The 14,843-nt window shown below is 39.2% G+C and overlaps 1 protein-coding gene across 1 annotated transcript in view; it reads right to left on the reverse strand.

Annotated features, from left to right (window-relative positions):
* The window catches only part of LOC141917655 (adenomatous polyposis coli protein-like), a 124,521-nt gene that overhangs the window by 88,255 nt on the left and 21,423 nt on the right, over positions 1-14,843 (reverse strand). Inside the window, exons 3-4 of the mRNA XM_074811017.1 lie at positions 7,256-7,340; positions 6,121-6,322 (exon numbers count right to left, since the gene is read on the reverse strand). Of these exons, the coding sequence (XP_074667118.1) occupies positions 6,121-6,322; positions 7,256-7,340 (287 nt within the window). The remainder of the gene's footprint in view (positions 1-6,120; positions 6,323-7,255; positions 7,341-14,843) is intronic.

Genomic DNA, 14,843 nt, shown 5'->3' on the forward strand with positions numbered 1-14,843 from the left:
CTGATGAACGATAGCAAGTTTATCTGGAATTGTATAGCTTTTAACAGTTCCGTAATTTGAGGACCATTTGATATTTTACTTCCATAGAAGTCATAAACCCACGCAGCTTCCATAACTGCTCAGTAGTGTGTCATACTCCAAATGCATATTGAGAATTAGTATAAATATTTAGTCTTTTCTTTGGCCAGCTGACAGGCCCTTGTTAATGCAATTAATTCTGCTGCTTGTGCACTCAGCTTCGGACTGAGTGATGAAGCCTCCACTACTTCATTCACATTAGTTATTGAATAACCTGTAACACAGTTGCTGTTCAGATAATATGAGGACCCATCTACAAATAGTTCTAGATCAGGATTTAAAAATGGCACATCTGTTAAATCTTCGAGTCTTTTTGGCTTCACAGGTTGTTATTACATAATCATGATATGGAGTTCCTTCCCCAGGTAAAGGGAGTAGAGTAGCAAGGTTCAGTCTTTTGTTATGTTTTCCATTGTTATGAAAATCAGCTCATAGTGATTCGCTGTGGCAACATTGCCTGCACAATGTGCTGAGACAGCAGCATTTCAACTTCGTGTGGTACTTGTACTATCAGAGGGTGTCCGAGCACTAGATTTTTACTCTGTTCAACTAAGAGTGCTGCAGCAGCCATCGCACAGGTGCAGGCAATGGATCCTTGAGCTACCAGATCTGACTTAGCTGAAAAATGTGCAGTTGGGCCTTGTCATCTCCCACAGCTTTGAGTTAACAACTCCAAGGCTATTCCTTTCCCTTCATGTACAAATAAGGTATATGGCTTATCGTAGTCTGACAATCCCAGAGCAGGTGCAGCTTGCTTCAAAAGCTTGAATATCTTTACTTTGTCTGTTGTCCAGTGAATGGATTCTCCAGCATCATGATCAGTAATCTGTATCAGTGGTTTTGCCATTTCCTCAAAAGCAGGTATCCAGGGTTGACAGAATCCTACAGCTCCTAAAAAGGCTCACATTTGTTTTTAGTAACTGGTCGAGGAAGATTTTGAATGGCTTTAATATGGTTCTCAGATAAATGCCACTTTTCTTGCTGGAGAATGTAACCCAGATATTTTACACTTCTCTTATAAAAAAAATTGTAACTTATGCATAGAAATTCAATGTCCCTTCTCAGCTAAAGCAAACAGTAAGGTATGGGTGTCACCTATACAAGATTCCTTGGCTAGTAATAAGCCATCAACATACTGTATCAGAAAAGGATCCATTTTTAAACACATCATCCTGCAAATCTTTTACTAAAATTTTAGAAAACTAGTGGAGGACCCAGTGAAGCCCTGAGGGAGCCTTGCCTATGTTACCTGTATCTTTCTCCAAGTAAATGCAAAAAGGTATTGAGAGTCAGAATTAATAGATATACTGATTTAAGGTAGAAAAAGTTGCCCCTGTATCTATTAGACAGGGGTAATTATGTTCATAATTAAAAGATTTAAGACTGGATTCTCATAAGAAGGGGAAAATATTTTGTATTCAGAGGGTCCTGTAGTGACTGCATAATAGGTCCCTGCTTGTCAATCCTGGGCGAAATCTAGCTACCCCAATTGTATAGAGCAGGGAAAGATTGCACCATAGGATTGAGGGGTCCTTTTGGGAAGCCCTTTGGTCTTATTGGGCATTCCTGTTTCCAATGACCTTGTTGTCCACAATAATTACAACAGTCTCCTGTTCCTTGAGGCCCATTGCTCCTAAAATTTCCTTCTCTGCTTCTGCCTTGAAGATCTCCACACCCCTGTCCCCTCAGTCTAGGATTGCTATTCCATGTTGCTGCCAGTAGACTAGCTTTCTGTTCATGTTCTTTTCTTTTTTCTTCACCTGTCTTTCATCTCTTCCATTACACATGAACATGGCAATGTTGAATATTTAATCCAATCCTTTGCCCTGCCATCCAGGTATATGTTTAGAAAAATATTTCTTAACATCTGGGCCTGACTAAACTACAAAGAAAGATACTATTAAAGATTGATTTTCCTCCTTCTCAGGGTTGACCCCTCCAAACATTCTCATTTGTTTAACCAATTGGGCATAATATTCAGAAGGATGTTCAGCATTTCCTTCCTGGCATTCTCGGACCTTAGCCCAATTTACAGTCTTCCTTCCTGCAAGTTCTAAGGATTTTAACAATTCCCCTCTCACTCTTTGCAGCATATCTCTATCAGCTGGTAACTTTGGGGGACTGACCTGGGTCACTGGCTGGCCATGGGGTTCTGGCCTGTGCTTCCCCAGGCCATCTGTGATTTGTTTCCCAGATGTTAATTTTTTTTTCCATCAGGAGTAAAGACAGTCTCAAATAGTTGCTGCATGTCAGCTCACATAGAGTTATAAACGTGAAAGATGCCACATATACTTTGCATCACTTTCTGCAGATCATCCCAGTCTGGGCACTTGCTGTTGCCCCAAAACCAAATCAGCAGGTGCAAATGACATGTGAACTGTTCCCACAGAAAACTGGCTAGGTTCCAATCCTGGCCCTATAGTTTTTGTCAGAGAGGTACTTACATACATAAGCAGTAGCAACAGTTGGGAGCAGACACCAGAGTAAAAGCAGGGGAAAAAAAGCAGTAGGATAGGCAAGTAGAGCTGAATGTGGAATGTCCCTGATTTTCCCATTCAGCTAGAGATTTTACTCAATTTCTGACCTGAAGGGGAAACTTTTCAGATTGCAACGGATGCCAGAGCAGTGCAAGGAGCAGCAGCAAGCAGCGGCAAGGGATACAAGGAAAAGGAGAGACTACACTGAACAGGGGGCATTCCCCGAGCAACTGAACCCGGACCCACTGATTGGATGAGCCAGCAAGGGGTGGAGCCTGCACCAGACAGCACAGGAGATTTAAAACAAGCTAAAACAATCAGCCCAGTTGATTGCAATGGATGAGCATATACATTTCCCAGAGAGCAGGTGTGTGGCAGCATGGTGACTACACAACAAAAAGTTGTGTCCTCTGCTTCTCCTGAGCTTCTAACATCTGGTAGAACCAATACAGCCACACAGAGAAAGCTCCTGTCAAAGCATGTGACCACTCAGGTTTCTTGCTGTGCAATGTGCACAGGGATATTCCTGGAGGTGGAGAGTGATAGCAAGCAAGCCTGTGGGATGTGTGGCCAGACAGATGAACTGCTCTGCCTGGTGACAGAGCTGCAGGAGGAGATGGGCAGACTGAGGAGTATTCAAGAGTCTGAGAAGGGGATTGACCAATGGAGCTGTGCTCTGCTACCTCTGATACACACAAGCCAACTCACTATAGAGGCAGGTCCAGGACCTGTTTGGTGCCAGGAGGAAGACAGTGTTACAAGGGATGGGGAGGGGTGGAAGAAGGTGAACTGCATGGACCTTTAAGAGAAACCCCTCCTTACCCTCTAAGATACCCTTACAGAATAGGTATGAGGCCCTGGGTATGATAATGAGCTAGAGGGGGAACCTAGGCAAGCAGTCTTGCCAAGGTCAAATAGACCAATCCATCACAACAACACCTGCATTAAGACCAGCACTGAGAAGAAACAACAGTGAGTTATGGTCATTGGCAACTCCCACCTGTGTGGAATGGAAGCACACCAAACCCTCTTTTCAGGGAAATTTGCTGCCTCCCTGGGGCCAGAATTAGGGATGTCACCAGACAACTGAAGAGCTTAGTACAACCTTCAGACTTCTATCCACTCCTACTCTCTCATATGGGTACTAATGATGTTGCAACAAAAAGTCTAAGGTCAATCAAGAGATTTTAGGGTCCTGAGAAGAATGCTAAAAAATTTAGGACCACAGGCAATATTTACCTAGATCCTCTCAGCAATAGAGAGACACCTTGGAAAGAACAGATGAGCCCAAGATATCAATACCTGGCTCCAGGACTGGTGCCTCCACCAAAACTTTGGGATTTATAACCATGGAAGAAAGAGTCTTCAAGGCACAAGGAATGCTGGGGCCTGACAGGATCCACCTGTCCCATTGGGGAAAACGTGTCTTTGGGTGTAAGCTGGCAGGATCGATCAAGAGGGCTTTAAACTAGAATCGGTGGGGAAAGGGGATACCAACAGGATTGCCAAAAATAAGCGAAGGCTTGGAATGGTATTGCCTGAGGGTGGCAATTCTTAGTGATCCTGACTAGGAAAATGAAAAAATGGAGTGTCTACTAGATGAGGATCAGAACAGACTCATGTGAAATTGCTTCAATTTTATTGATAGGACTGAAAGGGACCTAGACATAGTACTTTAAGAGAAAAAGTGTACTCCTTTCAGCTTGATTGCAAAAGTTTTACTAAACAGCAGGAAAGGTCCTTTAGAGAAAGAGCTTCTAAAGTGCTACCCACAAAGCTTTTGTATTATGGTTCCAGCCAGCTCCAAGACAGACCCACTGCTGGCCAAAGCTGAGCCAATCAGCAATGTTGGTAGCACCTCTGTGATAACATATTTAAGAAAGGGTAAAAAAAAATGCTGCATAGCAGCTGTGAGAGAGAGGAGTGAGAAAATGTGAGAAAAACAACTCTGCAGACACCAAGGTCAGTGAAGAAGGAGGAGGAGGTACTCCAGGCACCAGAGCAGAGATTCCCCTGCAGCCCGTGGAGAAGACCATGGTGAAGCAGGCTGTCCTCCTGCAGCCCACAGAGGACCATGTCAGAGCAGGTATCCACACTGCAGCCCATGGAGGACCCCATGCCACAGCAGGTGGATGTGCTCTGAAGGAAGCTGCAGCCCATGGAGAGCCCATGCTGGAGCAGGCTCCTGGCAGGAACTGCAGCCTGTGGAAATGAACCCATGCAGGAGCAGTCTGTTCCTGAAGGACTGTATCCCTTGGAAAAGGACCCACACTGGAGCAGTTCATGAAGAACTGCAGCCCATGGGAAGGATCCACGCTGGAGCAGTTCATGAAAGACTGTGTCCCATGGGAAGGACCCCAGGCTGGAGGAGGGAAACAGCATGAAGAAGAAGGAGCAGCAGAGATGAAGTGCTATGATCTGACTGCAACCCTCATTCCCCATCCCCCTGTACCACTCAAAGTGAGGGGAGGAGATAGAGAAGTCAGGAATGAAGTTGAGCCTGGGAAGAAGGGAGAGGTGGGGGGAAGGTGGTTTTAGTTTTGTTTTGTCACCATCCTACTCTGTTATTAATTGGCAGTAAATTGATTTTCCCCAAGTCGAGTCTGGTTTGCCCATGACAATAATGGGTAAGTGATCTCCCTGTCCTTATGTTGACCCATGAGCTTTTTCATCATATTTTCTCCCCCTGTCCTATTGAGGAGAGGGAGTGGGAGAGCAGCTGGGTGGGCACCTGGCAGCCAACCAAGTTCAACCTACCACACATCCCATCCATCAAGTAGTTTTCAATGCCCAAATCTTTAGAAACCCCTGTCTTGCAGAGAGGTCTCTGAAAACATCTGGGATTTCAGTCAGATTCATTTTAGGATATAAAGAAGCCTTCAATGGAAACAGCTGCATGTCTCTTACTTTGCATTTCCTTCACAATTATTTGATATTGTGGGACAACATTACAATATGCCCTAGATGTATGTTCTTCATATTACTTTCCAAGAAAAAAAAAAAAAAAAAAAAAGTCCATGGTTTTGCCAACAGGCAAAACATCACGTGGGGACAACATCTTCAAGATGCCTTTCTTTAGCAGTCATTTTTGTTAAGAGAAAAGAATCACTAGGTAAATGACTCCTAATATTAAGTAACCAATCAGCCACCTATGGTAGCTATAAACATTTGCAAACAAGAAAAAGATTGCAGATTGCACCATCATATTGCTACAGTTTCAGCACTTATCAATAGCAGTGAGGAGATATGGAGGTGTTTGGGATACTCCACCCCTCACCTCCAAAAAAATAGTTAAGGTGCTGAAAATCTGCTGATAAAATAAAATAACCTTCAGCAAACAAACAGTAACAATGAAATACATATATGCAGAAGCTACGTGGTTTAGAATTTTTGATGGTTTTGTGTATTTAAATCTAATGTATATTCCTGGTTTCCTTCCCTGGTAGGATAAGTATACTACTGATCAAAATCATATGCATGATAGCTAAATATTAGATATGTTAGTAAATTTGCATGTTAAAATTAGAAATCAATGCGTACTGAATGAATAAATGAAGAAGTTTACCTCTCTCTTTCTAGCTCTTCTAAATAACCAGTGCTTTCTCTGCTTCCATTCATAAATCCTCTTTTTGGAAACGATCCTATGAGAACAGGACTGCACTCTCCTGAAGGGCTTGACACAGACCCTTCCCAGCTCCCATATGAACGCATGGGCACCTTTGGCTTTAACTTCACTCCAGGGAAGTTACTACTTTCCACATTCAGTTCTAGATAATAAAGAACAAACATTTCCAGAGCTGAAATTGAGCAGCACAAATCTAAAAATATCATTTATATCTTAATTTCATGCTTCATGAACAAATCTATGACTTTTTTGATGAAAACAGTTACAATATTTTGCTTTAGGATACAAAAAACATAATGTGAACAAAACCAATCTTAATGGTACAGTTAGAGAATACTAATCCTCTAAATGAGGAGATGCCCAAACTACAATCCTGCCAACCAGAACAGTATCATGACATCAGCATGCATGCCTTTCTTAAAAAACAGAATGTGGCATAAATAGCATATGAATTGCTCTTGTGTCCCACTTCCTAATAGCCTCTCAAGGATCCCACAGATGCTCCACCATCATGTAAACGATAAGTGTTTCCACCATAGGGGCCTAAATGTACACATCCTCTATTTCTGGTTCTGTGATAGGCATAACAGATGTATGCAGAGAGCCACTGATCTGGGCTTGCTCTGCACATCCCATATAATGGAATGGGTACACGTTCCACCACATGCTCTAGGGAAAGGGGCATCAATTTTCAGCATGACAGATATGGTTCCAGTAATGTGACAGGGAAAGGGCAGGGTATGTAAATAAGATCAGAAAATCAGTGGAACTAACCCACCACCAATTTAAACAATTAAAAACAGTATTTTCATGAAGAAGTAAATAAAGTGTAAGATATATCAAATGCAATTCATATAAAGCCTTGGGGTAACAGTAACAAAAGCAACATAAGAACACATTCTTTTTTTGAAAATGTGTCTTAAAATAATTGGCAAAAAATAACTGACACTGAGATTATACCTAACCTTCAAAATTAGCACTGGAAAGATGATGCAGCCGAATTGGAAAATTTTATCTTAAAGCAACAACAACTAAGAAACAAATGAACCTACTTAAAGCATAATTCTAAATTTACCTTTAAGTCGTTCCATTAACTCAATTTGTCCAGAAGATGCTGTTGTCTCAGCTTCAATACTTCCTTGTAGCTGTTTCAGCACCTCCTATAAGAAATTAAGCATAATTAAGAAATCCTTACAATAATAAACCAAGATAAATACATCTTATCCTGCATACATTTATGCAACAGCTACATTCTACAGTATTTCCCCAAACACTGTCACAATGTAAAGTCTATACTGAATAATTCATCTTCTCTGATAATACAATTTATCAGCTTATCTAAAAGTTCTTCTCAAAGTGAATATCACTTATCTCTAATTTACAGATGGAGAAATGGAAGCACAGTCAAATTCCTTCAATCTGTGTTCCTAAAGTTAGCCTTGTAAACATAAAATTTGGATACAGAACTAAAAGTTACTAAAGAGTCTTGAATACTGCATTTTTTGAACCTCAAATATAGAGGAAAAACTCTCCATTTTTTTTGTTGTAGGTTTTGGGGTTTGTTTTTTTTTTTTCTTCCTGCAAGGCCTTATCACCACTGTGAGCCAGTAGAGTCATATTTTTCTTACTATTACTATCATGCCTATGAGAAAAAGATTTAGAGCTCCTTCATGGAGTCATAGTATTATGCTTATTACTACTACTGTAACACCTATGAGGCAAAGATTTAGTACTCCTTTATGCAGCCAAAGCCTCAAAGCTAAGAATATCCCTGCATGCTATCAAAACTACGTATGATCAAATTATACAGCTAAAGGAAAATACTTCTAATACATAAAAAGATTCGTAGTAAATAATGAATACTAGATTAAAAGGGGCCTGTGAACCCCCAGGTCCTAATGCTCAGTGGCCTAAACTGAGGTAGAAAATTAAATGCAAGTTATAGTGAACACCTTTTCCATATAATAATAGCAGATACATCAATAGCAAGAATAAATTGAAAAGACTGGCCACAAGGCAAAAAGCCCTTATTATAATTTAAAATATGATTTTTCATATTATAAAAACCAAAATATTTTTAGAAACAGTGGTCAAGAAAAAACTCTAAGTAATAAGATATATTCCATACTTGTCATACACAGACTCTACACATAGAATTGCATATCATCTGTTCAGACCTTAAATCTAATGAATTTTAGGTAATTCTAAAAGTCTCCACAAAACTGTTTCTCTCTTTTAGGAAACTAGCATGCTTTACTATCAATGTTATTAATTCTTGCAACTTGTACAGAAGGTACACTTTAAATGCGTTTTGCTCTATTCGAAGAGAACAAAGCCAGCATCTACACAAAGTCAAGACATTCTTAATTTTTAACAGCTATATCAAGCCTTTCTGTACTCAAAGTGTTGTTACTAGTACAAAACAGAAGTAAAAGGACTCCGAATAAATAACTCAGATCTCCAAGCACTAGAATCAAACACTAGCTGTACAGTCACTCTTTCAATCAGCCATTATTTAATTTCATGCTAGTACTCCAGGAAGAAGAAATCTGGAGTACAGATACATTAACTACATCTACACTGTTTTGCAGAAATAATTCTGAAGGTCAAGTTTCCTGACTCAGATGTTTCCCGACTCAGATGTTGCATGGAGTACTTCAAGGGTATGCCTACATTAGTGTTTTAGTTTGGATCAGTTTGAAGCTAGTCTCACAACTGCCCCCACTAACTGTACTTTGGTTCAGATTGTTGAGTGATTTCAGAGTGTAAACTAAACTCCTTTCAGCTCAAACTAGAGTGAGCAATTACACTCAGACTGTTAACAGGCATTCACTCCATGGGATCAGGCTAGATCTAGACCAAAAGTAAACCCCCCATGAAACACATAATATGGATACTGGGTCCTCAATGGATCTATAGATCTGTTCATCTACAGCCAACTACACAACAGAATGTATTGGGTTTACATAGCAAGGGTTTGGTAGCAGACAGAGGCTGCAGGGGTAGCTTCTGTGAGAACAGACCAGGGGTTGCCCCTGTGCTGGACAAAGCTGATTCCAGCCAGCTCCTCTGGTCAAAGCTGAGCAACCAGTGAAAATGGTAGCACCTCTGTAAAAACCTATTTAACAAAGGGTAAAATACTGCACAAGCAGTGTGTGAGTGTGAGAAGCAAGGAAAAGAAAAGCAAAGAAACAATCCTGAGAACACCAAAGTCAGTGAAGGAGGGGATGATGTGCACTCCAGGCACTGGAGCAGAGATTGCCCCTGCAGCGGACCACACCAGAGCAGATATCCGCACTGCAGCCCATGAAGGACCCCATGCCAGAACAGGTCTATATTCCCTGAAGGAAACTGAAGCCCATGAGAAAGAACAATGCTAGAGAAGGCTCTCTTGACAGGAACTGCAGGCCACAGAGGGCCCACACTGGAGCAGGTTTATCCTGAAGGACTGCAGCCCATGGGGAAGACCCATGCTGGAGCAGGGGAAAAGTGTGAGGAGGAAAGAGAGCACTGTTATGAACTGACTGCAACCCCCCATTCCCCATCCCCCCCTGCACCATTGAGAGGGGAGAAATAGAGGAGTTGGGAATGAAGCTGAGCCTGGGAAAAAGGCTGGGGGGGAAAGGTGTTTTAGTTTTTGCCTCTTTCTACCTTGGCTGGATGCCAGGTGCCTACCAAGCTGCTCTATCATTCCCCCTCCTCAACTGGACAGAGAGAGAAAAATATAACAAAAGGCTCATAGGTCAGGGAAATCTGTAGTAAAGTTGAGCCCGGGAAGAAAGGGGGGGGGGGGGGGGGAAGAACATATTTTAAGATTTGTTTTTCTTTCTCATTATCCTCTGATGTAGATTGGTAATAAATTAAATTAATTTTCCCAAGTCAAGTCTGTTTTGCCCATGACAGTAATTGGTGAGCGATCTCTCTGTTTGTTATCTCAACCCACGAGCTTTTTCACCCTATTTTATTCCCGTCTTGTCGAGGAGGGGGAGTGATAGAGCAGGCGGGTAGGCATCTAGCAACTAGCCAAGGTCAGCCCACCACACTGCACACTACCTGTTGAAACAGACACAGCCTTTAGAATCAAGTCTGATATGATAAAAATCACTACTCAGAAGATCTCAGCTATGCTTGTGCTTTTAACTACATTCAAGAGCATTCTCATTAGCCATAGGGCATAACGATCCCTATATGTAACATATGTCCTGTCAGCAGTCAGACAAATAACCTGAAGGGCTCCTACATTATCTGACATACAGTCAGATAGCATTTACAGACAGCAGTTAAGCCTAAAAAGGCAATGTTGATATGTAGAGTGGCCTTTGGGGTATTTCAAGCTTCTGAAAGACCTGTCAACTCAGATAAATTTAGAAATAGCTAGCAGATCCCTTTCTCCTGAGAACAGCACTGTGATGCAGGAAAAAAACCCAAACGTGATAACAACCCAAGCATCCAGTCTTTCTTCCCACTTCCTTCTCAGAAGTCATCTTCTCACCTCTCTGCATGACAGTTCTGCTATTTCAAAGATCACGTTCAGGATACTTTACTACATTGAGGCGTCTTGCTTCAAGAGCCAATATTAACAGCTAAGCAAAAATACTATCGCCTTTTCCTGTTACCAAATTACATGACTGAATGATGTCCAGGTAGCTAAGGACTGTTCTCTGAATATGAGGTAACAACAAGTGCTAAACATCAGCATACGAGATCACATTTCTCAATTTTCTCTGCTACAATTTATTAGTTGAGCTTTTAACTTTCAGTTTTTTAATTTCTCACTTTTCTTCAACCATGTATGCTTTTTTACTTTTAGTCAACACTTAAAACTCTCCATCATTTCTTTTCCATAGAAACACTGTTTAGATAACAATGCCATTATTAGGCTACGTGTTCTGGTTTAGAGCTTTACCTTTGTCTGACAAGTGGTTGTTTTAACCAGAAGAACTTAAATATGTAAAAGTTCTTGCAGGAAAATTATATATGCATAAACTGGGTAATGCAGAGATCTGTTTGGTGGAATGGCAGAAATAAGAAAGCAAAGGATAAACTTTATTCAGTTTAAATTCTGTATTTTGACAGTATAATATTACCCTTATGTTTAACTGATAACAAATAAAGGAAAATATATAAGGAAGCAAGTGAAAACTTGTTGGAGAAGTTCAGGTATGGGGGTACCTAAGAGAAGATTTCTCATCTCTCAAGCAATAAATTGAAATAGTGGGGATTATACAGAAAAGAAGCATTGGCTAACAAGTCATATTTGCTTGAATTGCTGTAAGGATGGGACCTATCACAGAGGAACTTAACGATCCACAAACAAGATGTGACTGGCTGACAAACTGATGATACTGTTGACAGAAGGGAAATCATTTGAGTGACTATGATTTTCATTATTCAAATCTCATGATTACTCTAGTAAAGGAATTCTCTTTTAGGCTATAATCTGCTTTTTCTTAAAGCCAAAGGGGTCATACCTAGATTTTCCCAACTGCTGAAGAGAAGAAGGTAGAACAGGTCATACATTACAGTTAAAAGTACAGCAATTTCATACTCTGATTACTTTAGAACACTTTGATGAATATTACTTCTGACATTTCACTTATATCTGTTCTACCCCTTTGTTCTAAAATTTCTATTGTTAACACTTAAATTTGAGACAGGGCCACAGACATGTTCCCTCTGTAATATGGAAATATCCCAAAGCTCCAAGTCTGCAATTACTGTGGAGTTTTTACTATATTGTTTTTGGTCCATCAAGAAACTATAAACCACTGTGCTATATCTGACTTGATTTCTTAGCAATCAAGTTTCCAGTGACAGTTTCAGAACAATGCTAATATTCTGATGTATAACAGAACGCACACAGAAATACCTGGCATACCAAACTCAAGATTCAAATATAAACATTTCAGTTACACCACAGTTTGCTTAGTACCTGTAGCCTATTCAATAATATCAATTCCAGATCAAGTATATCTAATTTAACATAAATCTTTCTCTTATGTCTTGAATGATTTTCATATTACAACATCTTAACATCATTCTTCGAAAACCATTATTTCTGTATGCCTTGCTGAAACATTCTACTGTGTGTGATGTCAACTAAAAATATTTTCTCCAAAGATAAAAGGCAAGACAAAGCTAAAAACACTCTTCCTTTGGAAACAAATTGGAAAGTCCTGTTATTTGATACAGTAAGCGTCCCCAGCAAACTGTTCAAGTTTCTGGTACCTTAAAGTAAAATGGGTTTCCATTAAATACATACATCTACCATCTACTTGAAGAATCTCATATATAAATATACACTGTATATGTGTGCACATACATATATATAGCTTATGAATTTTACCATGTTATCAGGAATCTCTGAAAATGTTAGGCTTTAAATTTTGATTTGCATGCACATGATTATAATACTGTATTTTATCATGACATAATGAACTAAGTTTTGTGCCAGATACAAAAATATCTCCTGTCATCTTTCTGTGCATTATAATGAGGACCATTAGACACTGATGATTGGAGAAACAGACAGCTGATCAGAATAAAGCAGGGGTTTTTTTTAAGCACTGAACAGGCTAAGCAGGAGATTGGCCATAAAATGGGGAAGGTGAGTTAAAAGAAAATCTGATCACCTGCCTACCTAATCAAGGAGGTATTGGATAAAAGGAGTCACAAGTTTTAGAAGAGACTCTTCTCAACAGCCATGTTGAAGTAAACTTTAAAGCTTGGGCTGGAAGAATAAAGGGTACTGATAGTATCTGAAATCTTATGTACCTACAAGGGTAAAATTCATAAAAAGGATGCAATTCAGCTGCTGGAAAACCTGGTATAAAAGGATCAGCATTCAGTTCTCTTAAAGCAAATACACCATTAAGTCCTACTTTCATACAAGGCTAATAAAGATCTCATGTCCAAAAAATGTGACAGAGTATCTAAAAACTGCAAGTCAGTTTGTTCTTGAAACATTCTGAACATCAATTTTTGTTTTTATAAACAAACTTATGCTAAAATATTTAAAGCTAGAAGTATTATACTTAAGATGTTATCTTTTTAATTAAGTTAGCAACTTAACAGAACAGCTAAGAACTGCTAGTCAGCCTGTTATTCCTGTTACAATTTGTATGTTCATCCCCTTATACAATCATTAAAAGATATTATAGGAATTTATATTTACACAGAAAATAAAATTACAATTTATGATAAAAATCACACTCAGTTCTAACAAGAAATAGGTTTTTCAATCCCACAAATCCGGTGTGACAGAAACAAGATGAAAGGCACCATGACATAATATCTAGCACACATTTTACTTTTAATACTACTAATTTAATTACTAATTAATCAACCAAAGGAAGCATATACAACACTGCAATAAATCTAGAAGATTATATTCTACTGGGTTAAAATAATTTTTTCCAACCACGTTATCTTATCTTTGCTTAACACTGCACAAACATATTCAGAATCTTCAAAACATCTTAGCATTTGTTTTTCTATTTAGTCGAAATCTATTCCAATCCAAGATAACAAAGCATCACAAGGTTTATTACTCTACCATCTAATTAGCAGAAAAAACCCACAAACATTATCCACACCAAAAATAAACCATTCTTGGACAAAGTAAAAAAACAAAACAAGAAAACCCCACATCCCACAGAAAAATATTAAAACTAAAACCTTTGAGGGCAATGATCTGCTAAAAAAAACCTCAAACGTCTAAAAACCAAATAACTAAAAATACAAACAAGAAGCTCACAGTTTCCCTAAATCAAAAGTTTAAACATTGCTTTCATTTCGGCGTGTATTCAGGTTAAGCTTTTGCCATTTTTACATCTTTCTTGTTTATCTTCTCCATCTATTCATCCTGTACAAAACAATAACAAATTGCATTTGAAAGAGTAAAAAGCTAAATACGTAAGTTACATCACTGTCTCCCAAAGTGTTTGGAACAAAGAGACAACTCACATATTTTCACATATTTTATGTACTAATATGAACCTTTAATATCAAAAAATTGAAAACACTACTAAAAATATTAATACAATGACCAGTTAAATAAACACTGAAGTAGGAGTTTTTAGAATGTGTATTTAAGACTACAGGTGACTAAACTTCTTGTCTTTATAAAATTTAAATATGGATTTATTTTTTTAATCTCAAGTATTCTAAAGAAGAAATAAACTAGACAAGTATTAACTAGTTCATGTTGAATTTACCTTAACAAAAATGAAGAAATTGCAAAATGGAAATCAGCTTCAAAATTGCACAAAATAAGATTTACTTTAAAATAGCTGCCACGAAAACACTCACCTGTATGTTACATTAAATTCTATCTTCTTTTCCTTTGAGTTTGAAGTTAAAAGGCTATTTTGTGATAACATATTTGGTTTACATGGCAAGGGTTTGGTAGCAGAAGGGCTGCCCCCATGCTGGGCAGAGCCAGTTCCAGACAGGTCTGCAACAAACCCTCCGCTGCCCAAAACTGGACCAGTGATGCTGGTGGCACCTCTGTTAAAACATTTATTAAGAAAGGGCAAAAAACTGGTGCGGTAGCGTGCAAAGGGAGGGGAGAAGTGTGAGAAACAATCCTGCAAAGACCAAGGTCAGCAAAAAAGGAGGGGGAGGAGGTGCTCCAAGCACCAGAGCAGAGATTCCCCTGCAGC

Source organism: Strix aluco, chromosome W (genome assembly GCF_031877795.1).
Source record: "Strix aluco isolate bStrAlu1 chromosome W, bStrAlu1.hap1, whole genome shotgun sequence".
NCBI classification, from domain to species: domain Eukaryota; kingdom Metazoa; phylum Chordata; class Aves; order Strigiformes; family Strigidae; genus Strix; species Strix aluco.